Source organism: Sorex araneus, chromosome 5, assembly GCF_027595985.1.
Source record: "Sorex araneus isolate mSorAra2 chromosome 5, mSorAra2.pri, whole genome shotgun sequence".
NCBI classification, from domain to species: Eukaryota; Metazoa; Chordata; class Mammalia; order Eulipotyphla; family Soricidae; genus Sorex; species Sorex araneus.
In genome coordinates, this window is record NC_073306.1 from 4,396,172 (window position 1) to 4,422,085 (window position 25,914).

At 60.0% G+C, this 25,914-nt stretch overlaps 1 protein-coding gene across 2 annotated transcripts in view; it reads left to right on the forward strand.

The window, feature by feature from the left end:
• Window positions 1-25,914, forward strand: part of PEX14 (peroxisomal biogenesis factor 14) — a 98,756-nt gene that overhangs the window by 64,822 nt on the left and 8,020 nt on the right. For both annotated transcript variants that reach the window (XM_055140520.1, XM_055140519.1), the window contains exon 4: window positions 20,395-20,511. In XM_055140520.1, the coding sequence (XP_054996495.1) occupies window positions 20,395-20,511 (117 nt within the window). The remainder of the gene's footprint in view (window positions 1-20,394; window positions 20,512-25,914) is intronic.

The following is a 25,914-nucleotide window of genomic DNA, read 5'->3' on the forward strand; positions in this document are numbered from 1 at the left end:
TGAGGGGCCTTCCTGGGATCCCCTCGAATTCCCTCGAATTCTGTGTTTCTTCTCGCGGGGGTGAGCTGCTTTCGGCTTGTGTTTGCTCGCGTTCTTGCTCTCACTCTGACTTCTCTTCACCTTGTTTCCCCTGGAAGGTTTGCCTCCGGCGTCCGGGAACCTCTTCGTTTTGGTCTTGGGGCCACGCCTGGTGGTGCTCAGGGGTCATTCCTGGCGGTCTCTGGGGTGCCAGGGATAAAACAGGCTGGCAGGATGCAGGTCCAGCGCCCGGGCCCCGACTCACTCTGGCCCTCGTACTCTTTCGTAAGAGGATAAATCCTTGCTCATCGACTTGGTGCATCAGATTCTGTTCACAGCGCCGAGATTTCACTCAGCTCTTGCCCTAGTCAGAAATGGTTTGAGGTTAAGGACTGGCCAGTTCATTGCAGCCACATCGACTCTGGCAGCAAGAATTCCATCTTTCCTTCCACCCGCCCACCTCCAGCTCCAGCATGTCTGACCAGAGAGACCCCTGCTGAGTGTCTACTTTATTTATTTATTTATTTTTGGGTTACACCCGGCGATGCACAGGGTTTGCTCCTGGCTCTGCACTCAGGAATTACTCCGCTCAGGGGACCATATGGGATGCTGGGAATCAAACCTGGGTCGGCTGTGTGTAAGGCAAACACCCTCCCTGCCGTGCCATCGCTCCAGCCCCTGAGTATCTACTTTAACAGTGGGCCACGGCTCTGAGAAGCGTGACAGCAGTGCCCAGACACGTGGGTGCAAGAGTGAACCTTGACCCTTAGCTCACGGCACCCTTGTGGGAAAACCCAATCTTCGAAGGCTCTAGACAGATGGGACCTACCACCGTAACAGGAAGAAGCTGGGGGCGGGGGGGGATTTCTGTTTGTGAAAAGACGACAGAGTGAAGATGAGGTGTCGGTAATGTGTTGGTATGACAAACTCCCAAAGCAACAAGCAGAAGCTAAGCAGCCGAATTGCAGAGGCGTATAAGGGGCTTGATCAAGGAGCATTCCCACATGGTTCACGTGCTTATAAAGGTCACAAGACAATGGGGAAAAAATTGATAGTTACCAAATCTCGAGCCTGGGGGCTGGAGCAATAGGCCAGCAGGAAAAGTGTGTGCTTCCACGTGGCTCATCCAGGACTGGTCCCTGGCATACCACACGGCCCCCTGAGCCCTGCCAGGAGTGGTGGATGCAGAGCCAGGAGGAACCCTTTGTATGGCACCCCCAAATTTATTTTCAAATCTTGAGCTTGGGGACTGGAGTGATAGCACAGCGTGTAGGGTGTTTGCCTTACACACAGCCGACCCGGCTTCGATTCCTCCATCCTCTCGGAGAGCCCGGCAAGCTACCGAGAGCATCCCGCCCGCACGGCAGAGCCTGGCAAGCTACCCGAGGTGTATTCGAGATGCCAAAAACAGTAACAATAAGTCTCACAATGGAGACGTTACTGGTGCCCGCTCGAGCAAATCAATGAACAACGGGACAATCGTGCCAGAGAGTTCCGTGCGTCCCTCGAGGGGGGTCGGGCTGGGAGGACAGCCTGTGGGCCTGGGAATGGCCCTACCCCCCCATCCTCACGGTGGGGGCACAGGTGTTTCATGGGGTGCTGGCGCTTGAGTCTGTGTGCTGGGCATCACGGCGTATGAAAAGTAAAGGGGGAGCAGGAGTAGAACCTGGTGCCTGGGCAGTGCCCTGAGCTGCGCTGGGAGTCTGAGACGAGCGGGGCGAGGGGATGCCACATCGTGGCCACCCCCTGAGGGACGGGAGGACCATCCCATCAGCAGGCCAGGGGGAGGGGGAAGCCAGGAGACCTAGAGGTCCGAACACAGTGGACACTTGTGGCCTTTTAGATAAAAACCCTATTGAAAGGCAAACCAGTAAAACCTGAGGGTGGAAAATACTAAAATCAAGACAATGATGGTGCCAGAGCGATAGCACAGCGGGGAGGGTGTTTGCCTTGCCTGCAGCCGACCCGGGTTCGATTCCCAGCATCCCATAGGGTCCCCCAAGCACTGCCAGGAGTGATTCCTGAGTGCAGAGCGAGGAGTAACCCCTGAGCATTGCCGGGTGTGACCCAGAAAGAAGAAAAAGACAAAGGTCAGTGTTATGCTCTTTCCAGAGCCCCTCCCCAGCCCCGCCAACCTGGAGCTTGCCCCCAGGGACCCCAGGAGCAGAGGCTGGTCCCAGGCTGGGAGAGATGCAAAGGCAGCCCGGTCCCTCCCAGAAGGAGTCGTGGATAGGGAAGTTGATGCGTTTAGAAACAGCCTATCCTAGTGTGTAAAACCAAGATAATAGAAATATAAGATATAAAGCCCCACAGTTGAGAATATTAACATGCCTTTAGAATTTCATAAATCAGCAGGCCAGGAAGAAAACCAGATAGGAAGCAAATGGCTGGCACAATTAAAACACTTGCGTGATGTATGTGCATAGAGTTTTGTGCACTTGGAACAAGGTTCCTTAGTACCCAGGGTGCATTTATTAAAAAAAAGTACTTGCAGTTGGGGCTGGGGCGACAATTCGGGGAGAGGGCGTTTGCCTTGTACACGGCTGACAGGTTCCATCCCCGGCTCCCCGCAGGGTCCCCGATCCCTGCCAGGAGTGATCCCTGAGCACCACAGGGTGTGGCTCCAAACCCAAAAACAGAAGAAAAAGAAAGAAAATCTGTAGCTACCCCTTTACCCACCATAAGGCAGTGAAACAAAGATCTGCAGGAAGGAGTCTTGCCAGAAGAAACGGCCCGGGTGGGCCCTCTGCGCCCGCTGGCTCGGACCCCTTTCCCTGTGGCCTGCCCAGCGCCCGCTGCTGTCTGAACGGCAGGGGGTGTTGCCCCCTGCTCCTGCCGACCTCCCCCGTTTGCAGGGCGCAGGCGGGAACGGTGCGCCCCCCCCATCCACTCCCGGGGTCCCGCTTCGTCGGCCCCTTAGACTCGGCATAGCGGTTTTCCCGTGACCCTCCCAGCCAGGGGCGGCTCACCTGCGTGCTCGGGGCCCCGCCTGGCCACGGGCAGGCCGGGGAGCAACGACAGCTGCGTCCACGGGTCGCTTTAATTTGCATTTATTTGATTAATGAGACGGTAGAACTTCTAACATCTGTTTGTTTCTTCTCGGAAACGCTTATTTAATCCTTTATTTTCTACTGGGATATTAGCGCTTTACTTAGTGATTTTTAAGTGCCCTTTATATATTAAGAATATTAATTCTTTGTCATGTTTGCAAACATCTTCCCCGGTGTTCCTTGCCTTTATTTTTGTTTTTTAATATATAAAAGTGATTATTTTCACATAATCAAATCTATCAATCTTCAGATATTTCCCCTATAATTTTTATGAGATTCCTTCATAATTATTCAATAATAATAATCCTGGTTACAACAGTGGCTCACATTTGTTGAGGGCTGATTACATGTCAGGCAGTGAACTAAGTGCCTTTATTTGATTTCATCCAAGACCCTCTGAGATGGAAGTTTTTATCATCTTTTTTGCGTTTGAGAAAGAAACTCGAGGAAGTGAGGGTCATGGCTTTGTCCGCCAGCAGCGAGTCAGTGAGGACGTGGATATTCCTCACCTTTCATTTCCATTTTTACGGCTTGTCTTTGTAATGAGCTCTTCGGCACTGAACTTCATAAAGTGAATCGCAGTAAAACAACTCCAAGTAGCCCTCTTCCCAGACGCCACTCAGCGAGGGAAGACTCACCCCGCTGGTCTGCACGCATCCCGGCTTCTGTTCTTAAGTCTTGGGGGTCTGCCGAGTCCTTTCAAGCCGGGGTGGGGGGCGACTGGTTCTCTCGGATGCCCCCCACCATGTCTCTTCCGTTTTGTTTCGGGGCCACACCTGGCGATGCTCAGGGCTCACTCCTGACTCTGCCCCCAGGTTTCACTCCTGTTGGGGCACAGGGGGGCCTCAGGGGTGCCCAGGGACCAAACCCAGCTTGGCCGCATGCAAGGCAAGTGCCCCGCCTGCTGTGACGGTCGCCCTGGCCCGGTGCCACGCTGTCTTAGCTGTGATGTCTCAGTGGCAGGTTCAGTGTGCACAGAGCCACACGTGGTCCCTATAAAGAGTGGAATTGTGGGATCGGAGGAATGAGCCAGCAGCCTGACCTTGTAGTTTCTGCACGCCAGAGGCCAGGGTTCAATCCCAGGTACCACCTCACCCCCCCCAGCACCGCTGTGTGTGGCCCCAAACCAGGTGACGTCACTTATGCTCACATATGCCGCTGTCACCGTCGGCTTCCCGTTACGGCTCTCGGTCTGCAGAGGGGTGCCGGCTGGCCCGAGCAGGGGTCAGTGACGGATCTCTAGCGGAATCTCTTGAGGAACTAGCCTTAAAAACGTGACCCCTTGGAACGGCGCCAGACCTTCCGAATTAACGTGAAGGGCTTCCATTTATTTCAGTAGCCTTTTAATTTCTCTCCGAGAGAGCTTCTTTATAGCTAACATACTTTAAGATTATTAATAGCAACTTTTTATTTCTGTTGGCTACCTGAGAGAAATTTCTTCACTCTTTGGAGGGGAGCAGTTTGGGCCACACTCGCCGGTGCTCAGGGCTTGCTCCTGGCTCTGCACTCGGGAGTCACGCCTGGCGGTGCTTGGGGAACACTGGGATGCTGGAGAGCGAACCTGGGCTGGATGTATGCAAGGCAAGTGCTCTACCTGCTGTAGTACCGCTTGGGCCCCTCTTCACTTTATTTTTATTTATGTATTTATTTATTTTTGCTTTTTTGGTCTCACCTGGCGATGCTCAGGGGCTACTCCTGGTTCTGCACTCAGGAATTATGCCTGGCAGTGCTCAGGGGACCATATGGGATGCTGGGACTCGAACCTGGGTTGGCTGTGTACAAGGCAAACGCCCTCCCCGCTGTGCTATTGCTCCAGCCCCAGTCACTTTATTTTTAAAGTATTACTGGTGCATAGGTTGGCTCCTGATTTTTGTTTTCTTTTATGAATGGCAGTGCCTGAAATCAAACCCAGGTTTTATGTGTGCAAACATGCTTTATCATTGGACACATACTGGCCCCTGATTTAAAAAAAAAATTACTGGGGGCTGGAGCGATAGCACAGTGGGTAGGGCGTTTGCCTTGCATGTGGCTGACCCAGGTTCGATTCCCAGCATCCCATATGGTCCCCCTGCATCGCCAGGAGTAATTCCTGAGTGCAGAGCCAGGAGTAACCCCTGTGCATCTCCGGGTGTGACCCAAAAAGAAAAAACAATTACTGAATAGCCTAGTCTAGTTCTCTAGAACTAGAATTAAGGATTGTAGTTCTAGAATCTGGAATAGCCTCTAGAATCTTATGTTCTCTCAGTTCTTCTAGACATAATTGCGCGCTCCGCGGACAGTTCTTTGGTGATCACTTCATTCCAGATGTGCTGGTCTTAGGTCCTGCCTTACTGCACGGGACAGTGTTTCGGGAGTGTGAAGTGTTGAAAGGGACAGCGGCCCTGAGAAGAGAGAGACAGAGACTGTCACTGAGGCCCGGCGGGCCCGCTGCGCTGAGTCCGGGGGCGAGGGGGGCTTCCCCTCTGGGCTCCAGCGAGGCACGGGGCAGACGGGAGAAGTCCAGCCCCTGGAGAAAGCCATGCAGGAGGCGGAGGGTGGCCCCGGCTGGGTGTGGCAGCCAGAGGCCGTCTGTGGAGCCTCACCTCGTCAGCAGTGACCTGGCCGGCGTGAGCCAAGGAAGCGTGTTTGTGGCTTGGAGGACCCCAAAGTGTGACCCTCAGGACCCCATCTGGGGAGCTTTGGGAGAGCTTGGTGAGGGGGCGGGACATCGGGCAGAGCAACGAGGATATGAGTGTGTGTGTGTGTGTGTGTGTGTGTGTGTGTTTCTGTGTGTACGTGTGTGTGTCTGTATTTTCTCCGTAGAAGCTGAGCGACCTCTTATAGCCTAGTTCTCCCTCTCAGAGAACCTGGCAAGGTACCGACAGCATCCTGCCCACATGGCAGAGTCTGGCAAGCCCCCCATGGCATATTCAATATACCAGATACAGTAACAGTGACGGGTCCCATTCCCCTGACCCTGAAAGAGCCTCCAGTGCAGCACTGCTGGGAAGAACGAGTAAAGAGAGGCTGCTAAAATCTCAGGGCTGGGACAAATGGAGACATTATTGGCGCCCGCTCGAGGAAATTGATGATCAACAAGATGACAGTGATAGTGATACGTGTGTGCAGTTTTTCTTGTCTGTGTGTATTTACTCTGTGTGTGTACATTTTCTGTGTTGTGTGTATTTTCTCTGTGTTATATTTTCTCCGTGTGTATATGTGTGTGTGTTTTCCCGGTGTATGTGTGTGTATTTACTCTGTGTGTATATTTTCTCCCTCCCCTTTTCTGTGTGTGTGTGCGTGCATTTTCTGCCTCCGCTGGCCCCGAGCCGAGCAATATCTCTTTCATCCGTTTGCCTCTGTTCTTTTTCTCCATTTGGAGCTTTTTCAGTGGTTCTGGTTTTTCTCGCGGTGCCGGGGTGGGGCCGCAGCCTCGCTGTCGTCAGCCGCCTGGACCCGGCCCGTTGGGCGCTGCTGGGACCTGCCTCCTGCGGCCCGTGTCCTGGCGGCCCTCGAGGGGCCCCAGTGCTAAGCAGCGAGAGTTCCAGGAAGGCTGCGACTGTCCGTGGGACTGCCCCGAGTGGGCCTGGCGAGGCCCCGTCTGAGCAAGCACCGAGTGAATGAAGAAGCCGGTGGGCAGATTTATGGGGAAGGAGGGCTTCCAGGAGGAGGTGGCACCCGTGAGACCTGGAGAGGAGGCGGGTCTGGTGTGCCGGGATTGCACCAGGTCAGCCGTGTGCAAGGCAAAGTCCCGCTGTTTCTCTGGCCCCCAGGTCACACTTCTTGAACCTGCAGGACAAGGGCACGTCCTCAGGACCAGCCACGCGGAGAGGCCCTGTGGCCTGCGCTGCCCCAGACACACAGATTGGACCCAGTGCGGTGGGCGGGCAGGGTGAGGGGGCTGAGCTGCCGTGGGGGGCCGGGGCATGCGGTCGTGGGCACCGTGAAATGGCTCACCTGCAGGCAGCTGTAGTCAGTGCGGGCAGCGGGCAGCCCTGAGCACTGTTTCCCGAACACTGCAGTGTCCAACCCGTTGCTTTTCCAGCCCGAGGATCCCCCAGAGGCAAACGCCACAGAGATCCTTGTTGCTGCCAGTCCCCGGCTAACGCGAGAAGGCGGGTGTTTGAGGAGGGATAGTTGGTTCCCCAGCTAGGGCAGGAGAGAGAGAGGCTTCAGCCCGGGGAGCTGCGGGGTCTGACTGCGGCTGGTAGAGCCGGGAGGGGGGGGAAGGGGAGCGTTAAACTGATCACACGGGATGCCTGAGAGATAGCAGAGATTAAGGCAATTTTCTTCCTCCTTTTATTGAATCCCCGTGTGATACACAGTTACAAAGTTGTTCATGGTTGGGTGTCAGTCATACAATGTTTCAACATCCTTCCTCCCTTCCACCGCCAGCCCAGCCCGCCTCTGTGGCAGACACTTTTCTTCTATCTCTCCCTCCCTCCCTCCCTCTTTCCCCTTTCTCCCTCCCTCTCTCTCTCCCTCCCTCCCTCCCTATTTCCCTTTCTCCCTCCCTCCCTCTCTCTCTCCCCCTCCCTCCCTCTCTCCCTCTTTCTTCCTTCCTCTCTCCCTCCCTCTCCCTCCCTCCCTCTCTCCCTCCCTCCCTCCCTCCCTCTTTTCCTTTCTCCCTCCCTCTCTCCCTCCCTCCCTCCCTCTCTCTCTCCCTCCCTCCCTCCCTCTCTCCCTCCCTGCCCCTCCCTCTCTCCCTCCCTCCCTCCCTCCCTCCCTCTCTCTCTCCCTCCCTCCCTCTCTCCCCCTCCCTCTCTCTCTCCTTTTGGGCATTGTGGTTTGCGATACAGGTACTGACGTGTTATCTTGCATGTCCCTTTGCCTCCTCTCAGCACTCAGCTCCTGCCCAGAGTGACCATTTCCAACTGTCATTGTCACAGTGGTCCCTTCTCTGTCCCAACTGCCGTCCCCGTACCCCTGTGGCCAGCTTCCGACCATGGACCAGTTCTCCTGGCTCTTGTGTCTGCTGTCCTTGGGTATTGGTTTCATAGTGTGTTTTTTAGGTCCCACAAGTGAGTGTGATCACCCTGTGTCTGCCTCTCCCCTGACTCGTGTCACTCAGCATGATGCTCTCCATGTCCATCCATTTATAAGCGGATTTCATGACTTCGTTTTTCCTGGCAGCTGCGTAGTATTCCATTGTGTAGATGTCATAGTTTCTCTCTCCACTCATCCGTTCTCGGGCGCTCTGGCGGTTTCCAGGCCCTGGCTTTCGTGAGCAGTGCTGCAGTGAACGGAGGAGTGCGGGTGGCTCTGCTGCTGTGTGTTTTGGGGCCCCAGGGTAGATTCCCAGGACCAGTGGAAGCTCAACTCCTAGTATTTTGAGGAATGTCCACATCGTTTTCCCAAGAGGCCGGACCAGCCGGCATTCCCACCCGCAGTGAGCAAGCGTCCCTTTCTCCCCACATCCGCACCAGCACCGGTTGTTCTTGATCTTTTTTGATGCGTAAGGCACTTGTCTTGCATGTGGCAGACCCTGGTTCAAGCCCAACATCGCATGGTTCCCCTCCCCCCCCCCGCCAGCACTGCCAGGGTGGCCCTGGAGCCCCCAGTGCCACAAGGCCCAGGACCTGGGAGCACTGTGTCCTGGAGTCCTTGCATTGGGCTGCCAGATGAGCACCTGCTGTGCACGTGGCCAACCCGGTTCAATCCCTGGCACCTCTAACCCCAGAGTCCTGCCAGGAGTGATAGTGATTGCCAGGTGTGTCTCCCAAAACAAAAAGAATTGCAGGGGAGACACACACACACACACACACACACACACACACACACACACACACACACACACACACACACACACACACACACACACACACACCCCTAAGCTGAAAGCAAACCAGGTAAAAGATGCCAAGCCCCAAACGTCAGTATTTGCATGAGCGTCCGAGGCGGTTACCCCACTCCGGGTCCCGGTCAGCAGCAGGGGCTGGGGCCGTAGTGCAGCGGGGTGCTGAGGGGGTCGGTTGGCCTGCAGCAGCCAACTCAGTTCGATCCCTGGCACCATAGAGAGCCACACCCCCACCCCGAGCCCCAGTAGGAGTTGTCCTGAGCAGGGCGGGGGTACTAAGCCCTGAGCAGGGCGGGTGTTGCCCCCAAACAAGACAGACAGTAACAAAGCCCCTTCCCAGTCTGGCCCGGGGCACTTCGCGCCACACACACCTCCTCCCTGCAGGCGCGGGATTGCCAGCGCCAGGCTGGTGGGGACACCAGCCCCCGCCCAGACGAGACCCGCTCCAACTCCACTGTGGAGTAGGAAAGAAAAACTCCAGGATGTCGCCGTGTCTGAGGTCGTGTCCTGACAGCTCCGAGTAAGGGAACGTCCGGGGCCCCGAGCTCAGCTGGGCAGCTGGGACAGAGGGGCCCAGGCTCCACCAGCTCCGCTCACGACTCGCCGTGCAGACTCGAGCAGACTCGTCTGCGCGACGCCCGCCCCGCGCAGGCAGGAAACACGCGAAACGGTGTTCAGCCTCATTAGTCATCTGAGAAATGCAAATTGGGATCAGAGAGAATGAGAAGTCACTCCACACCCACCACAGCAGCGCCCCGCGCCCGCCCCCCGCGCCCCCACCCCGGCGGGCCATGTGACTGTCGGGACAGTAGCGGCTGTGTGCCCCGCCTGGTAGTGTGGCCCTGCAGGGACACGCACGGGAGCGCTGTGAGCATGTGCGGCCCCGTCGGCCCCCATCTGGGCACGGGTAGAGGTGGAGTCAGCCCCGGGCCGCGGCCCCGTCCTCAGCAGCCGGTGGAGTGGGGCGGCAGGCGTGGGGCTGGGGGTCCCCGCGGCTCTGAGCACAAGAGCCCCATTAGTAGGAGCCACCCCTGGGTGCTGGGAGGCGGGGGCGGCGGGGATCTCCAGGACCCCATCTGGCGGTGCCCGGAGGCGCTCGGCCGTGCCCGCGACGGAACTCGGAGCTTAGACGGTCCCCGCGTGCATCCGCCCCCGCTCGGGTGATTCCCCCCATCGAGTGGTGCTCTGGGCAGGGCTGGACGAGCGTCTTCCCGTGGGGGGCTCAGCCTGCGCCCCGTTAGGGTCCACCACCCCCCGGGGAGCCCCTGCACGTGCGACGAGACCGATTCCCGCCTTGAGAGTGACGAAGGCCACTTCGTGGCTGGGCCGGCCGGGCCGCAGGGGGCCGCGTCTCTGCGTGGCAGTTTCTCATGGATGAGACTCGGGGCCGCCCCACCCAAGGTCCGCGGTGGGAGTTGGGGTTCAGTGCCCAGCCCCCCAGCGGCAGCCCCAGCCCCTCACCGCCCTTCGCACTGACCGGTGTGTGGCCCCCACGCCCAGGGCACCTGCCCTCTCCGAGTCTCTTGGGGACCCCCCACACCCGTGTGGGTCAGGGACGAGGGCCTGGGTGCGAGGCGGGGCCTGGTGCCCCCCGCTAACGGGCCCGCGAGAGGAGTCGCGCCAGTGCTCTGCACGGCCTGGCGGGGCTGAGTCTGGTCCCTCCACGTCCAGTGTCCAGAGAGGGCTGCTGCCCCCTGCCCTTGCCTGTGGCCCCTCTGCAGCTGCCCCCCGGCCTCGGCCTCCCTTTCGTCGACCGGAGCAGAGAGCATCGCGTGTGCCGGGCTGCTTCCCACGCACGCGCGTCTCCTGGAGAGCAGAGGCGTGGGAGGCTCGCAGGGCGTGCGGGGCCGAGGCAGGGAAGGTGTCGTCGACACCCCCCCCACGAGAAAGGGCTTTGCAGGAGCCGGCGGCCTGTCCGCCCGCCCGGGGACGGGGCTTTGCTTGGGCCCCAGACAACCCGCTTGGCCGTGCCCCAGGTCCCATGCAGTGGGGCAGTACCTGTGCCGGGTGCCAGGGCGCAGGGGTGGGGGCGGCGGGCCTCCCTGCCCCTGCACGCCCCGCCGTGAGAACCGGGCGTCTCCTGCGCCCTTTGTTCCCACTTGACGAGTGCTGGGAGCGCACGGCGAGGGTGACGAGTGAGGGGGCGGGGGGGGGGGGGATTTGCGTGTGTGGACGCTGCACGGCAGCGCGGCACACAGCCTGCCTGCTCCTTCCTCTCGGACCCCGGGCTGGCCACGGTTCGGGCGGCGCGGAAACGGGGGCGGGGCCCTTCCTGGTTCCCGCGTCTGGGGCGGCGTTGCTTTATCGTGTCTTAGAGGTGCAATTACGGAGTCAGAGGGTAGGTGCGCTTTCAGATCGCGCGCGAGAGAGTGTCAAGCTGTCTCCCCGAGGCTCCTCTCGTTCCTCCCTGCAGCCCCACTGTCAGCCTCAGTTATTCGCAGGGGGATAAAAAACAAAAGTCATCTTTCATTGGAGGGGGGGGTGTGACTCCGCCAGCCGGGCTGCTGCCGCGGGGGCTCGAGTCCCCGCCGGGGGTCGGGCTGTTCCCCAAGGCCTCGGGACCCTCCCCGGCAGGGCTCACGCCCCCAGGCGCCGGTCCCCTCACGCTGGTAAAGGGGCAGAGTGCCTCCCGGGGGTCCGTGGCCACCTGTGGCCACGTGGGTGAGTCCAGACGCTGAGGTGCAGTCGGGCCCCACCGGGCTGAGTGCTGAGGCTCGAGGCAGCCCCGACACTTGCCTTCAGCCTCCTGGCGCTTTGTTGGGGGGAGGGGGAGGCGCGAACCACCCCCAGTTTTCTTGCCTTCCCCCAGGTTTTCCGTGGCTGGCACGTGATGCCCCGCTGTCCGTCGCTGCCTTCCCAGGGCCCCCCGGGCCGGGCACTTGCGGCACCCCTCGCCCCTTCCTGCGCGGCACACTCTCCTCACACCTACCCGCTTTCACAAAGCTGGGCACGCCCCCCTCCCCGCACTCTCCCCTCCCCCCGCGCCCCCCGACCCTGAGCGAGTCTCCTGGTGCCATTTCTCCTAAGCACGTGCTCACTTGGCATCCCACTTCCCCCCAAAGCAGTGGAATTGCTGGTTTCCTTCGGGCTGCACCCCATGGTGCTCAGAGGGGACGGTGCTTGGAGCTCAGCCCTGGGTCCTGGGAGGACCGTGCGGTGCCAGGCCGTGAGCCTGGGCCTCGGGCACACCGAGCACGGACGCTTGTCCCCTGGGCCGTGCCCTGGGCCCAGGAATCTGCTACTTTAAAACTCGAGGTCGGGGGCTGGAGCGATAGCACAGCGGATACGGCGTTTGCCTTGCATGCGGCCGACCCGGGTTTGATCCCCGGCATCCCATATAGTCCCCTGAGCACCGCCAGGAGTAATTCCTGAGAGCAGAGCCAGGAGTAACCCCTGTGCATCGCCGGGTGTGACCCAAAAAGCAAAAAAAAAAAAAAAAAAGAGGTCTGCGTGTTGTCTTCCCGACGTGATGCTGCCGCGCGGGGACACACAGCGGTGTGGGGTAAACGCAGCTTTCCTGAGCACGTCTCCCTCAGCTGCGAGGCTCGCTTCCTCGTGGCGGCCTGGCCCCGGGCCGTGCCCTCCGAGGGGTGCCTGTGCGGGGTGCAGAGGGTGTGGCGTGCCGGGCCGGGGCACCGCTGTCGGGGGGAGGCGCCGGCAGTGAGACGGCGAGGGGAGGTCTCCGCACTCCCCCGCTCCTGGCAGAATGAGCCCTGGAAGAATGTAGAGATTTGGTTGAATGCTAATTATTTATCTTTAATAATTTAACAGCTAATAATGCAGGCGGTGGCAACCAATACCAGATGCGTTTGGGCTGTACAAACAGGTGGTGACAAGGTAATTTGTATGTTTCAGTGTGTTAATATCAGGTTAATGTGGGGACTTTCTGAGAATATGATAGTTGCATGGTAAATTACACTCTGGGAAGTAAGTCAGATGCCAGCCAGCGTTCTGATCGTGTACCCAGGACGCACACGCAGGCGCACCGCCCAGGCGGCTGGGCAAGGACGGGGCCCGGGGCCCCCACCTCCCTCGAAGATCTTATTTGGTTTCGAGGGTCACACCTGGCAGTGCTCAGGGGTTGCTCCTGGCTCTGCACTCAGGAATTACTCTTGGCGGTGCTCGGAGGGCCCTCTGGGGTGCCGGGGATCGAACCCGGGTTGGCCACGTGCAAGGCAGGTGCCTTGACCCCTGTACTGTCTCTCCAGCCCCAAGATTTTCTCGAAGGGTCCGAGCCCCCACTCACCTGTGTCCTCCCTCACAGTCCTTGCCCTTGTTGGGGGCCCCCCACCCCGACACTCTCTGAAGCAAACGTTCGTCTTGTTGCCATGTCAGGAGCAGCCTCGTGAGAGGTCAGAGCCGAGGGGAACGTCTGCACGGGCAGGAAGGGCAGAGAAGAGCAGGTGCCCACCGCGGGTTTTATTTTCATGCTTTGGGCCTTGTGAGTCCCACCCTGCAGTGCTCCAGGGCTCCCTCCTGGCTCTGCACTCAGGAATCACTCCTGGCGGCGCCCGGGGGACCCTATGGGATGCCAGGGATTGAACCCGGGTCGGCCGCGTGCAAGGCAGACGCCCTCCCCGCTGTGCTGTCGCTCCGGCCTCAGTAGGTGTCCACCTCGTACAGGCGCTCTGTTGTTTTCTAAAGTCAAGGAAAAGCAGCCGCCGTGGTCCTGCTGCCAGGCCGGCCACAGCGGGTCACGCTGGCCACAGGAAGCAGGAAGCTGGGGTTCTGCAGCTGCCCCCCCCCACCCGCCTCATGCCCTTTCCTGCCCTCCCCCACCTCCCTCGGGAAAAGGGGTGATTTTCAAATGCTTCTGAGCAGGTTCACGCCGGGCGCTGCCCCTCGGAAGGAGCAGGCGTGGCCCTGTCGGCTCGCAGGACACTCCCCCGAGCCCACCCCGAGCCCGGCCCGTTCCTCTGCAGCCGCCCTGGGCCTGTGCGTGTCCACGCCCCAGCCTTGGGGGGTTTTCACATGGGGGCCCTGTGCCCCTCACCCTGCTCTCCCCCGAGCCCCGGGGCGTCCCTTGGTTTTCTTCCTCTCGGAGTGGGTCGTGCCCCGAGTTGCAAGTCGCTGGTGCCAGGCGTGCCTGCTGGCGGGTAGCGGGAGAGGCCGCAGCCGAGAGCTTCCTGGCGGAACCTGGGGCGTGCCCGGGGCGCCGCCAGCCTGTTTGCAGGTGCGAAGGAAAAGTGAGTTAAAGAAGAGCAGGGCCCCGGCAGGCCGGCCGGCGAGCTTCCACCCGGCCCGTGCCACGGCAGCGGCGTGACGCAAGTGTGGCCCGTCCACGCCCCTTCACGCCGCTCTTCCGGGGGCTGAGGACTGGCCGGGTCTGGTCTCGTGGCTGCTCCTGGCTGAGGAGCCAGACAGAGCAGCGTCTTCCCCTCGGGCCTTCCCGCCGCCGTGGGCCTCTGCCTTTACTATTATTATTATCATCATTATCATTATTGCCGCTGTCACGACGGTGGGTGACACTCAGGTTGCTGCGGAGCCCGGGGTCCTCCTGCTGCTCCACGCCCCCTGCCCGCCTGGTCCTCAGAGCAGCCGGGAGCCCCACTGGCCGATGCTGCTGTCTGTCCGTCTGTCCCAGAGGATGCCGTCCGTGCTTCTCCGCACCCCCCGCAGGCCAGCCGGCGTGTCACTAACGCGGGGCGGACGTCTTACCTGACCTCGGGCCCTGCAGCTGCCACTGGTCCTGCATCTCCCCGTCCCTCCGTGCTCCAGGGCCTGGGCCAGACCCGGCAGCTGCCGGCGGTGCGCGGAGCCTTTGGCGGGGACGCTCGCTCTCTGGAAAACTGCGCTCGCTGTATTTTGTTTCTGTGTATTTTTTTTTTTAATTTAGCAGAGAGGGATTAAAAGAAAAGGGTGGGGGGGAGGGAAAAAAAATCACAGCCCTTGACTCTGGATCTAAAAATAGAGCTCCCGGCTGCCGGCTGGAGCCCTCCGCCTGCACGGGCGAGACCTCAGTTCGCAGCGTGGAGGGCCGCACGCTCCCGTCCTGTTCACCGCCTCTACTGCTCCCCAGAGGGGCTCGATAAATTTTATAGGGAAGTTTCCTGCGTGAGCGGAAGGAGCAGAGCTCAGTGGTGTGGCTGAAGCCATTCAGGGCTCCGTCGCTGGGGCCGCGTCTGCCGGGAAGGGAAGAAGGGAAGGGAAGGGAAGGGAAGGGAAGGGAAGGGAAGGGAAGGGAAGGGAAGGGAAGGGAAGGGAAGGGAAGGGAAGGGAAAAAGGGAAGGGAAGGGAAGAAGGGAAGGGAAAGGAAGGGAAGAAGGGAAGGGAAGGGAAGAAGGGAAGGGAAGGGAAGGGAAGAAGGGAAGGGAAGGGAAGGGAAGGGAAGGGAAGGGAAGGGAAGAAGGGAAGGGAAGGGAAGGGAAGGGACGCTAACTTGGGCAGCCTGGGCTCACGTGGGCCCCGCCTGCCGTCAGCTCAGACCGACGCTTCCTTCGGCCCCTGCGCCCGCCGTCCTTCTTCCCCGTGGGGGGTCACCTGTCAGCTCACCCGCTGGCAGGCAGGCGGCTGCCACCCCTTTGGAGCCGCCCCACGTGGACGTTGGCAGAGCTGCGGCCTCTCGCCTCGCCCCTTCCCGGGGCCCGGCAGGTGCCTGAGACGGGCCGGGAGCCTGCAGGGAAACTGCATTTCACGCCGGCGTCTTTGCCCCGTGATTTATCCCCCCGGACGGGGCTGGGTGGTCGCCAGTGTCCTTTTGTCTCTGTGTTTATTTTCCTCTCGCACACTCGGTGTATTTAAAGGATATATTGTCTTTCTGCTTCACTGGGATCCGGAGGGGCCCGGTGCAAGTTTTAATGAGAGGTCCCGCTCCCGGCGCCCGGAGGAGAATTATCTCCCGCGCGGGATATCTTTCTTTCTCTCCTCAGGTGGCAGGGGGCCGTGGTTGGCAGCTTTTTGAAATCCCATTTCTACCTAATGGTTTTCAGGAGGAAACGGAGGTGACATTCCTTGGTGGGGCCTTGGCAACTCTCCCCTCCCCTCCCCTCCCCTCGCCCGGGGCGTTGCCGGGACAGAGGCGGCAGGTCGGGCTCGGGGCTCCGCGCGTCACTGCCAGGGTGGCGGGGCCCGTCCACCAGGGCCTCAGTTGTTTTGCACCAACCCGCTCGCCCAGGACACTGCACTTCCGAACGAGTTTTCTCGGAAACGGTCTCCGCTGCTTGGGAACAGTTTCCTCCGAGGAGCCGCAGCGTCGGGCTTATTTGCTTAATATTTTAACCCAGTGAATTACACAGGTGGGGGGGCGGGGGGGCGGGGGGTAAGAAAGTGGGTGGGGGAGACCCCATAAACAAGGTGATATATAATATTTTTTTTGTTCTCCTTTTAAATAAATACCGATCAGCTTTATGTTCAGAGACAATAGGAGCCGTTGGCTTAAATTTGCAGTTTACTGTATTTATGGCTGTAATATCAAGGTGCTGCCGTCGTAATTTCATGCCCCAATGAGAAGAGCAAGGTCGAAGCAAATGCTTCCATTGCATCTGTTAACACACTAACTCATAAACAAGGCCCGGCTGGATCAGGTGGCACGGAATAATACAGGCTAATGAAATACAGCACAGCTTTCCATTACTGTTAGTTTTTACAGTGTCGTCATTACGTGTAATTTATGTTTAAAAAATTCAATTTTATACAAGGCACCGGGAAATAGGGGTCTGCAGGTCACCCGGCGACTTTCAGAGGCTCCAGACTCTTGTAGACCACGGGCCCAACGAAATGGTAATACACTCGAGCAAAAAGACTTTCCTTTCCTTTTTTTCTTTCTCTTCTTTCGGCCTCTCTCCGCCCCTCCCCTTGGCTGGGAGAGTCGAGTTTTTTCCTTTTAGTTCGGGGAGGATGTCTAGCTCGGCGGTTCCCTCTGCTCCCCGCTCGCCCGAGAGGCCCGGTGACCCCTGGAGGGCAGGCCCCGCCCTCACCCAGGAGGGTCGCCCCAGGATCGGCCCCCCACCCCCGTGGCCGCCACCCCAGCCCAGTCCCTCCGGACCCCGTTTCCGTGTCTGAAGCTCCAGCGGGGTGCGAGGGGCGGCCTCGGGTCCCCAAACTGCCCCGCGAGGCCGAGATGCTGCCGGCCGCTCCTGCCCCACTCCGCCCGCTGGGCCAGAGCCCGGAGGGCTGCCCGGTGGGGCTTGTCCCGAGAAGCCCCCACTGCCCTCAGTCCCTGTGTCCGTCCATCCCAGAGGCGGTCCTGGTGCTGTTGTGGGTTTTGCCTGTTTTTCCCCACAGAATCCTTTGAGAAAGACCGAGAAGGGGGGTCTCCTGGGGCTGCCCCGGAGGAGGTGTGGGGCCCCCAGGCCGCCGGGCACAGCTGCTGCCCAGCCACGCTCTGATCATCGGGTGTGGCTTCCCTCAGGCCCTGCTGGGCGGGACCCCCTTCCCCCCCAGGGAAAGCGTTGGACAGAAACTCGGGGCCAGTTCCCATCCAGGGCAGCCATGACACCTCCTCATGGGCCCTGGGGAGGGAGCATGGAGTGGACTGGGGCCGCCCTCACTGCAGGTGGACTGCCCACCTTGGGCTGCCCCCGAGTCGTGTCCCCTTTCGGGTCAGCTCTCGTCAGGAGAACCCTGCGCGGCTGCAGGGTCCCCTGTGGCCGTCTCACCCCCGGGAAGAGAATTCTCGCCTTGCTCTGGAGCGGCCCTGGTGGGTGGGGGAGGAGGGCGGCCAGTGGGGGGACGTTGACCCTGACCTCCCCCCCTCACCGCCCAGCCCTCGTGCGGTCCCTCACCGCTAGATTATTCCTCCCAGATAGCAATCAACTGGAAGGAAGTGTGTGTGTCTAATTTGCATGAGATTATTTAAAACAAACCAAAAAAAAAAAAAAGGTCTGCATTAGTCAGGGCGATGGTAAACAGCGCGGAGATGCCTTTTATAATATAGCCTCGGCGCTGGAGCCAAATATAATTCACTGAGAATCCGCACCTTGCTTGCTCATCCCTTTTAACCTTTTGCAGGCTGCAAGGTCTCGGCCTGTGTGCCCGCGTAGCTGTCTGCCGGTGCGTGTGCGTGGTGGCCTGAGGGTGGCCCGACCTTGCCCCCAGGCCAAGCCGCTTCTGCCCGGGGACCCGGAGGTCGCTCGTGCCCACGGGCCCCGCACACGAAGCCCCGACAGTGGCCTCGTCTGCCTCTCGTCTCTGGGGCTCTGATGGGGGTGGCTGGGGGGGGGGTTGAGGGTGTCGCCAGGGCTCACCCGTGGTGGCATCAAGCGTCCCACGTTCCAGCGGTGACAGCGGGGTGCGCCCCCCCCCCCCCTGTCCATGGTGCCTGACTCTTGGCTGTGGAAGGGGAAGGCAGTTCCGTTCATTCCTGGACCTCTTCTCTGCAGAAGTCCCCTCTTCCCTGGGGCCTTTTCTGGAATCTGCTGACGTCCAGGGCTTGGTGCCGGATGGGGGTCGGGCCCAGGCAGGGGTCAGGCCTCAGGGGTCATGGACCTGCCACCCTCCCGGGCCTCAGTTTCTGCTCAGCGTGGCTGGTGGCAGGGATAATGATCTCTGAAATCCTGTTATTTAAGGAGATCATTTCAATGTTTACTTTTTTTTTTAAAGGAAGAAAATGATTCATTTCATGTAACTAGATCAAAAGCTGACCCGTGCGGAGAGGCAGGGATATCAGAATTCCAGCCGGTGTAAACCGAGAGCTTCAGAGGGTCCGGTCTCCGGGTGGCCAGCTCGGGAGGAGACGCAGGCGCCCTCTTCCGCGGCGGCCTGGCCGTGGGCTCGCGGCAATAATGCGGGAACGTGTTTTATTAGGAAAATCAGCTTCGCCCGAGCTCAGGGCCAGGGGGCACGCACCGGGCGGGCTGCCTGTCCCTTTAAGCAGCCCCCACTCCGGCCCTCGGCCCAGCTTGTAACTTACTGTATATTTCCCTAGCGTTAGGCGGCCGCGCACTTGTTTATATTTGAAAGAGCCAGAGGGGGGAACGAGGATGCTGCTGAATGCTCCTTTTGGGAAAATTATCCTCATCTGCCGCCGGCGGCTGACGAGGCACCAAACCGTCACTTGCAGAATCCCGTGGCGTCCCAGTGACCAGCCGCCAGGGCTGAGGCCTGTCGTCGTCCACTACGGCCACTTTCTGCAGGGGGGACGGTCACCACGCCCAGCCGGTGCCCCAGCGACCCGAGCTCTCCCCGCCTGCCGGCTTGCCGGGCCTCGGCTCACACGTGGCCCCCAGCCCCTCCCCGTGGTGCCGCCCGGAGCCTGGTCTGTCCAGGGCCAGCCCGCGGGCTCGGGCCTCGCGAAGCTGCGGAGGAAGGCCGGGAACCGCCTTCATGGACACTGTCCAGATAGCAGCTGTCGGGCGAGGGGACGGAAGGGTCCCCGGGTGGGCAGGCAGGCGTCAGCATGAGCACAGCCCTCCGAGTCCCTCCCTCTGCCCCCGTGGCCAGCCCTTGCGCGCGGCCACATGCTCAGGTCATTATCACGGGTCTATTGGCCTCGGGGCTTGGAAGACGCTGATCCTGGGAACCTTGAGTGCTTCATCCTCCCCCTGGGGCGAGTAGACGATCAGCAGCCAGATGTGCCCGAGCTACAGCCCCAGCTTAACGCGCTGCCTGTCGCGGGGCCCAACCCGGGGGATGCCCGGGGCCGTGCAGGCTGGCGGAGCCCCCGCCCGGCACGGGGCCCTGCAGACTCAGTGCCTGCGCTGGGAAAGTTCATCTCCCACCCTGGGGCCGCCCCTCGGTCCTGTTCGTGGGATTGGTTGACGGGCACTCCTCTTCCCACCAACCTGGCGCCCCCGCCCCGGGGAGAAGGTTCCAGTTACGGGCCCGCTGGACACGTGGCTCCGCACTTCCTTTTACCTCTCCGTGGGCAGACCCCCTCCACGTGTGGGGGCCTCCGCAGACGGCCACCATCTGCCCAGGTCCCCCCGTGCTGTGCGTGGCGTTGAGGGCGTTGGGAGGAGCTGGAGTCGCCCGTGAAGCCGCTAGCCACAGGCGCCCGCCCGCGCCGCCGAGAGCTGCAATCATCGTCGGAAAGTTTGGGCCCGGCCTCGCCGTGATGTTTTCTTGTTTTATTTTCTTCTTTACATTCTATATCCCATTCATACTAATCACAGTCAGGCCTGATTTTTCTTTTTATTTCTGCATTTGTCATAAAATAAAGCAAATTATTCCCGTCTTCGGAAACGATCTAGACTAATTAGTCGTCTCACCCAATAATTAGTTTTTTGTTTCCCTGTCTGTTTTCATGCATTATTGTTAGTTTTTTCCCCTCTTTTTTTAACACCATTACAGATTAAAATGAGCCACATTTGCAGTTGATGGTATCTGTTTTCGGGGGAAGAATGGAGAATTGCAGTACGAGCGACTTCAAAGGCAGCAATAAACTCAAGGATAAATTAAGGAAATTGAATGAGCCACATTTGGAAGCAGTGTTGAGGCTAATATTCTGTCGCTTAAGGTTAAATTGCAGCTGAGAGAGGTTCCGGAGAATCCGAAATCGGAGAGGCAGCCAGCAGGCTGCGGCGCGCGGCTCCGCGGGGCGCTGCCCCGAGCTCGGCCACGTGGGCGGCGGCCAGCGCGCCTCACCCCGACTTCTGTCCTCTCGTCCCCCAGGGCTGACGGATGAAGAGGTGGACCTGGCCTTCCAGCAGTCGGGCACGGCTGCCGACGACCCCGTGCCCGTGGGCCCCGCCACACACGTGGTGCCCCTCCAGCCCCCGCACCTTCACAGTAAGTCTCACCCCGCCCCACTCACCCGGGCCGTCTCGGGGTCTGCACGGGCCGAGAGGTGGGGCCGGGAGCCAACGCGGGCCTGGGGAGCTGGGGCCGGGGGGTTTCCAGGAACAAACCTGGGCCGCATCCAAGGCCTCGACGCAGCCGACCCCTGAGCCCATGACAGCGGCTTCAGAAGCGACGAGAAGAAATGAGTTTATTGGGCCGTGTCGAGCACTGGAGCTCCGGGCAGGAGTCCGCCCTGTCCCGCCACTGGGGGCTCGGGAGCCCGGCTGTTCGCCTTTGCCCCCTGAAGATCACCTGGCCTCCTAATTTTATTTTTACTTATTTGATTTTCTGGGGAGAGAGAGGGGATTAGGGCACACCTGCTGGTGCCCAGGGCTTACTCCTGGCTCTGTGCTCAGGAATCGCTCCTGGGGGGCTTGGGGGGGCTTGGGGGACTGTGTGGTGCCAGGATCAAACACCCTTCAAGGCCAGATCCTTCCCGACTGGCGCCTAATTTGATTGATTGATTGATTGATTTGGTTTTGGGGCCACACCCAGCAACACTCAGGGCTGACTCCTGGCTCTGCACTCAGGAATTACTCCTGCTCGTGCTCGGGGGACCCTATGGGATGCCGGGAATCGAACCTGGGCTGGCCATGTGCAAGGCAGACGCCCTCCCCACCAGCCCTTCCTAATCCTTATTTTTAAAGCAAACAGTAGTGTTGTCAGGTGTCCCCGCCTTCTCCCGTGTCCCCTCCCCTTCCTTCTGGTCCTGGCGATGCCATATATGTTTATAGAGTGTCTGTCAGCCTCAGAAAGTTCCAGATAAAAGTATAAACATGCTCTTTGAATATTGCTTTTTATTATTCCACAAGACCATGGTCCCCAGGAGTTTCTAACCCGACACTCAGGAATAATGGTTCTTAAACTTAGCGCTGTCTGTATACTCCAAATTACAACCAGGCCACTTCCGTAAATCATTAGGAAAAGTCTTGCAAACTTAAAAATTGACTCCATATCTGTGTAAAACAACTTGCGTTGTTTCTTCAACGGGACTCAGCCCGAGATCTTTCTTTCAAAGTGCCTTTTCTCTAGTTGTCTTCATTTTAATTGTCTGTCTCCAAAATCTTTTCCCGCCCACCCCCCACACATAATTTAGGAGAGTGTTCTAGAGCAGATTTGAAAAGGTGCAATGTATTTGTTTTGTTTTTTTCCGGGCCACACCCGGTGATGCACGGGGGTTACTCCTGGCTCTGCACTCAGGGATCACTCCCGGGGGTGCTCAGGGGACCATGTGGGATGCCGGGGAATTGAACCCGTGTCAGCCGCATGCAAGGCAGATGCCCTCCCCTCTGTGCTATCGCTCTGGGCCCTGAAAGCACAGTTTGAAACCTCTCCTCGGTGTGAGCCCGGCTGGAGCTGCCCTTTCACCCGCCTCTCCGTCCTCCCCGCTCAGCCCTGCTCCATGCTTGGGCTGTGTGGAGAGGGAGAGGGAGAGCGTGAGGGACCCCCCCCCGCCCCGAGTTTCCGTAGCCCCATTTTCTCTCCTGGGGCTGCCCCTGGCCCAGAGCACGGGCCCGTGGCCCGGTGACCACAGTGGCAGGCTGCAGAGGGCCGTGGCCAGGTGGAGTCCTCTCCCCCGCCACCAGCTTTCCTGAGCAGGCCAGGGCCCTGCTTCCCGTGGCGTCCCCTGACCCAGGGCCCTGCGCCGGCCGGGTCTGTGCTGGGGGGTGGGAGTCGGGCAGGAGCCTCGGACCTGCCTGTCCGTCCATTCTCCTGCTTGGCTCCGAGGCTTCCTTCGAGGCCTCTTGACGTCCCAGAAACTTCTTGCTCAGGACAAATCATTCTGGCTGGGGACAAGGCTGCCCGGGAGCTCCCGTCCCGGGCACAAGGGGTTAAGCGGCCAGTCTCTCCCCAGGGGGCGGGGGAAGGGAGAGGGTCTTTCGGGTTCCTGCAGGTCTCTGGAGAAAGGGCATTTCCGCGTGGATGTGTTTAGGTGGGGGTCTCCCAGCCCTTTCCAGAGACGGACTCTGCCGCGTGCAGGGAAAACGTGATGAAGGAACCTTACTTTTCAGTTTGGGGGCCACGCCCAGCGATGCTCAAGGGTTACTCCCGGCCCTGCACACAGGAATCACGCCTGGCGGTGCTCAGGGGGACCCTGTGGGGCTTGGGGGATCGAACCCAGGTCAGCCGCATGCCAGGCGAACGCCCTTCCTGCTGTCATAGGGCTCTGGCTCCGGCGAGGGGGAGTTTAATACCTGCAGCCTCCCGCTGTCCCCCCGGTTCCTGCTTCCCGCCCATCCTGCGGGGCCACCTCTACCTCTCACTTCTGTACTTTTGCCAAGAGGTGTCAAAACTGCTCAAAAAAAAAAAAAGCTTGATTTTGATTAATATAGAGAAACAAGACTTTGCCTGACTGATAATAAAACTGATAAATGACATTTGAATTACTTGTAGCGGTAATTTATTACATAAAATATCTTTTATTTGACATGCGATTAGTTGCTAGAAGCATCACTCAATCTGACTAGTTTAAACATGCTCTAAAATGAACCCAGTAAAAACCCGGGCTGTCTGCTGCTGGCGTTATGAAATATACTAATCCCGGGGCCGGGAGGAAATCTGACTTTAAATATTTAAATGATTAATTGGGTTTATATATTTTTTTTACCTTTCTAACCCCCTTAATTACAAGCAAACTCAGGGGAGTTTCTGAACTAGGTGTGCAGTCTGTACGCCTATCAGCGGGGCATTGTCTGCGTCCGCGCGCGATTTATGGCCCCGGCTCACTCCGGGAGCCGCCACGCACGCACAGCCACGGCCGCCCCGACGCCCACGCTGGGGAGACGCGCCCTCCCGCCCCCGGCCCCCGTGTCCGCCCGTGTCCGCCCGTGTCCGCGGCAGGCTCTGCGGAGCGCCCTGCTCCTTCCCCGCGTGAGGCGGGTGTGCCGGGCCGCTCCCGAGCGGGTGAGCCAAGCCTTCAGCTCCCGGCTGCGGGAGGGAGCAGCGACTCGGGGAAGAAAGATCGTAATAAGAGACATTGTGATTCAGTGCCAAACTTAATTACACAGACAAGAAATTCCCCCAAGAATTCAGAAAAGGGGAAAATTCTGTGGGCTCGACAAGTGGAGCGGCTTTGTGCTGGGGGAGAGGTGACAGCCGGAAGGGGGACGCGGGGTGACGGGAGACCTGAGCTCCCAGGACGGGCACGGAAGTCAGGGGCGCGGCGGGAGGCAGCCTCTCCCGCCCCGACTCGCATCTCTGTGCTCACCGCAGAGGCACTGCATGCATGTGAACATGTGTGTGTGTCTGTGTGTGCATGTCTGTGTGCACCTGTGTGTGTACAAGTGTCTGTGTGTGCAGTGTCTGTGTGCTTGTATCTGTGTGCATGTGTTTGTGTGCCTGTGTCTGTGTGTGCGTGTCTATGCGCATATATCTGTGCGCATGTGACTATGTTTACATGTGTCTGTGTGTGCACATGTCTGCATGTGTCTGTGCACATGTCTGTGTGCACGTGACTGTACAAGTGTCTGTGCATGTGACTATAAGTGTCTGTGCACGTGTCTGTCTGTCTGCATGTGTGTGCGTGTGTCTGTATGTGTGCATGTCTGTGCATGTGTTTGTGCATGCTGGCATACATGCATGTGCTTCTGTGTTCATGCTTGTGTGTGCATATGTGCATGTGTGTTTGCGTGTGCATGTGTGTTTAGGCACATGTACACGGAGTGGCTGCCTGTCACAGCCGAGCGGAGAGTTCTCTCGAGTGGTTTTTTGCTGCCTCCTCTCGGGCGGAAGTCCTCCTCCCCCTCCGATGTGTCTGTGGGGTCTGGACGGGCCCGTGTTCTCTTAGGCCCCACGTCCCCACACTGCCTGGGACAGAGACTGACCCGTCCTGGGCGGCCTCCCTGGGAAGCCTCCGGGGACCCGCGTCCTGCCCCAGGACCCTCTGTCACTGACGCGTCGACATCTCGGGTCACTGCTGCACAGCTGGCGCAGTGGGTGCGGGGGGGGCGGACCGGGGCGTCTGCACTGCCCCTGGCTGTGTCCCGTGGGGGGCAGTTGTGGGGTCTCTGGGTGGGGCTCGTGGGTGGCACTGATGGGGTGGCAGCACCACTGAGAGCAGGTGCCTCCTAGAGCTGGGGAGGAGCTCGCGGACCCTCCTGCAGGTTGGAGTGAGCACTGCAGGCCGAGGCAGAGGTGCGTGGTGGGGTCCAGGCCCCGCAGGAGAGGAGGGCAGCAGGGGACACGGCAGGGGCACCTGCCTCACTGCGGCCACGCCCCGGCCACGCCCCAGCTCCTCGCCGACCCTCTGCGCAGATGTGACCTCGAGCAGAGCCCGAGGCTCGTGGAGCGAGTGGCGAGAGGCTCGGCCAGACTTTCTGACGTCACTGGACCCCGCGGTCCAGCCCGAGGACTCCGGGTGCCGGGCGAGGCCTGCAGGAGGCTCCAGACAGTGGTGACCCGGGCCTGGTGCCCACCGCGGGGGTCTCGGGACGGAGGAGGAAGGGGCGGTGGGAGCGCGGCCGGGAGAGGCCTTGGCGCTGTGCGTGGCCGGGGCAGCGTGCGTCCGTCTGTCCGTCTGTCCCAGAGGCGGGGCCGACTCTGGAGTTCCGGTCACTGTATGCTGAGGGCGAGGACGCGCTGCCCGGGCTCCCGTGTGGCCCCGGGCAGCTGCTCCCAGCCGGCCCCGCCCCACCCCGCGGTGCTCCCCAGGACAGCCCAGGTGGACAGCCCGGTTGGGGATGCGGCGGGGAGCTAAGGAAGCCCCAAGAGCCCTGGATATGGCGGGAGCTGGCCCCTGGCCTAGGGGAGCCCCCAGACGAGTGTGGCCCGTCCCCCAGAGGCCGAGGGCCTTGCCGGCCTTGCCGCGGTGGGCTCGGGGCACTTGCATGTGGACCCAGCCCTGGCTGCAGCCCAGCACCCACGGTCGAGGCCGCATACACCTAGATTCAAGGTTAGGGGCCAGAGCCAGGCCTGGACCTTGGAGGCCACGGCCCGGGGCTTACTGGCGTTTTCGGAAATCGGCTCGGCTGCCCTTGACACGCGCAAACAGCCTCGGCGTGTGTGTGAGCCGGAGCCCTGCGGTCGGGCACGGGCGCTGCCTGGCTGCCTGCGTGGGGCCCGGCCGAGTGGGTGCAGGGTCTGCACCGTGCCAGGAGGGCAGGTGAGCACTGTTGGTGCCCAGCGCCCTGCTCTCTGTCCCCCCGAGGTGTGTCCCCGGGGCCTGTGCAGTACCCGGACCCGTGCCTGGAGCCTCACTGGCCTGACTGTTCCCTCTTTCTCACTGATTAGTTTTTTCCTTTTTCCTTTTTCCTTTTGGCCCACATGTGGGGATGCTCAGGGCTTACTCCTGGCCCTGCACACGGCGATTCTTCGTGGTGGGCTGAAGAGACCCTCCGGGGTACCGGGGGCTGA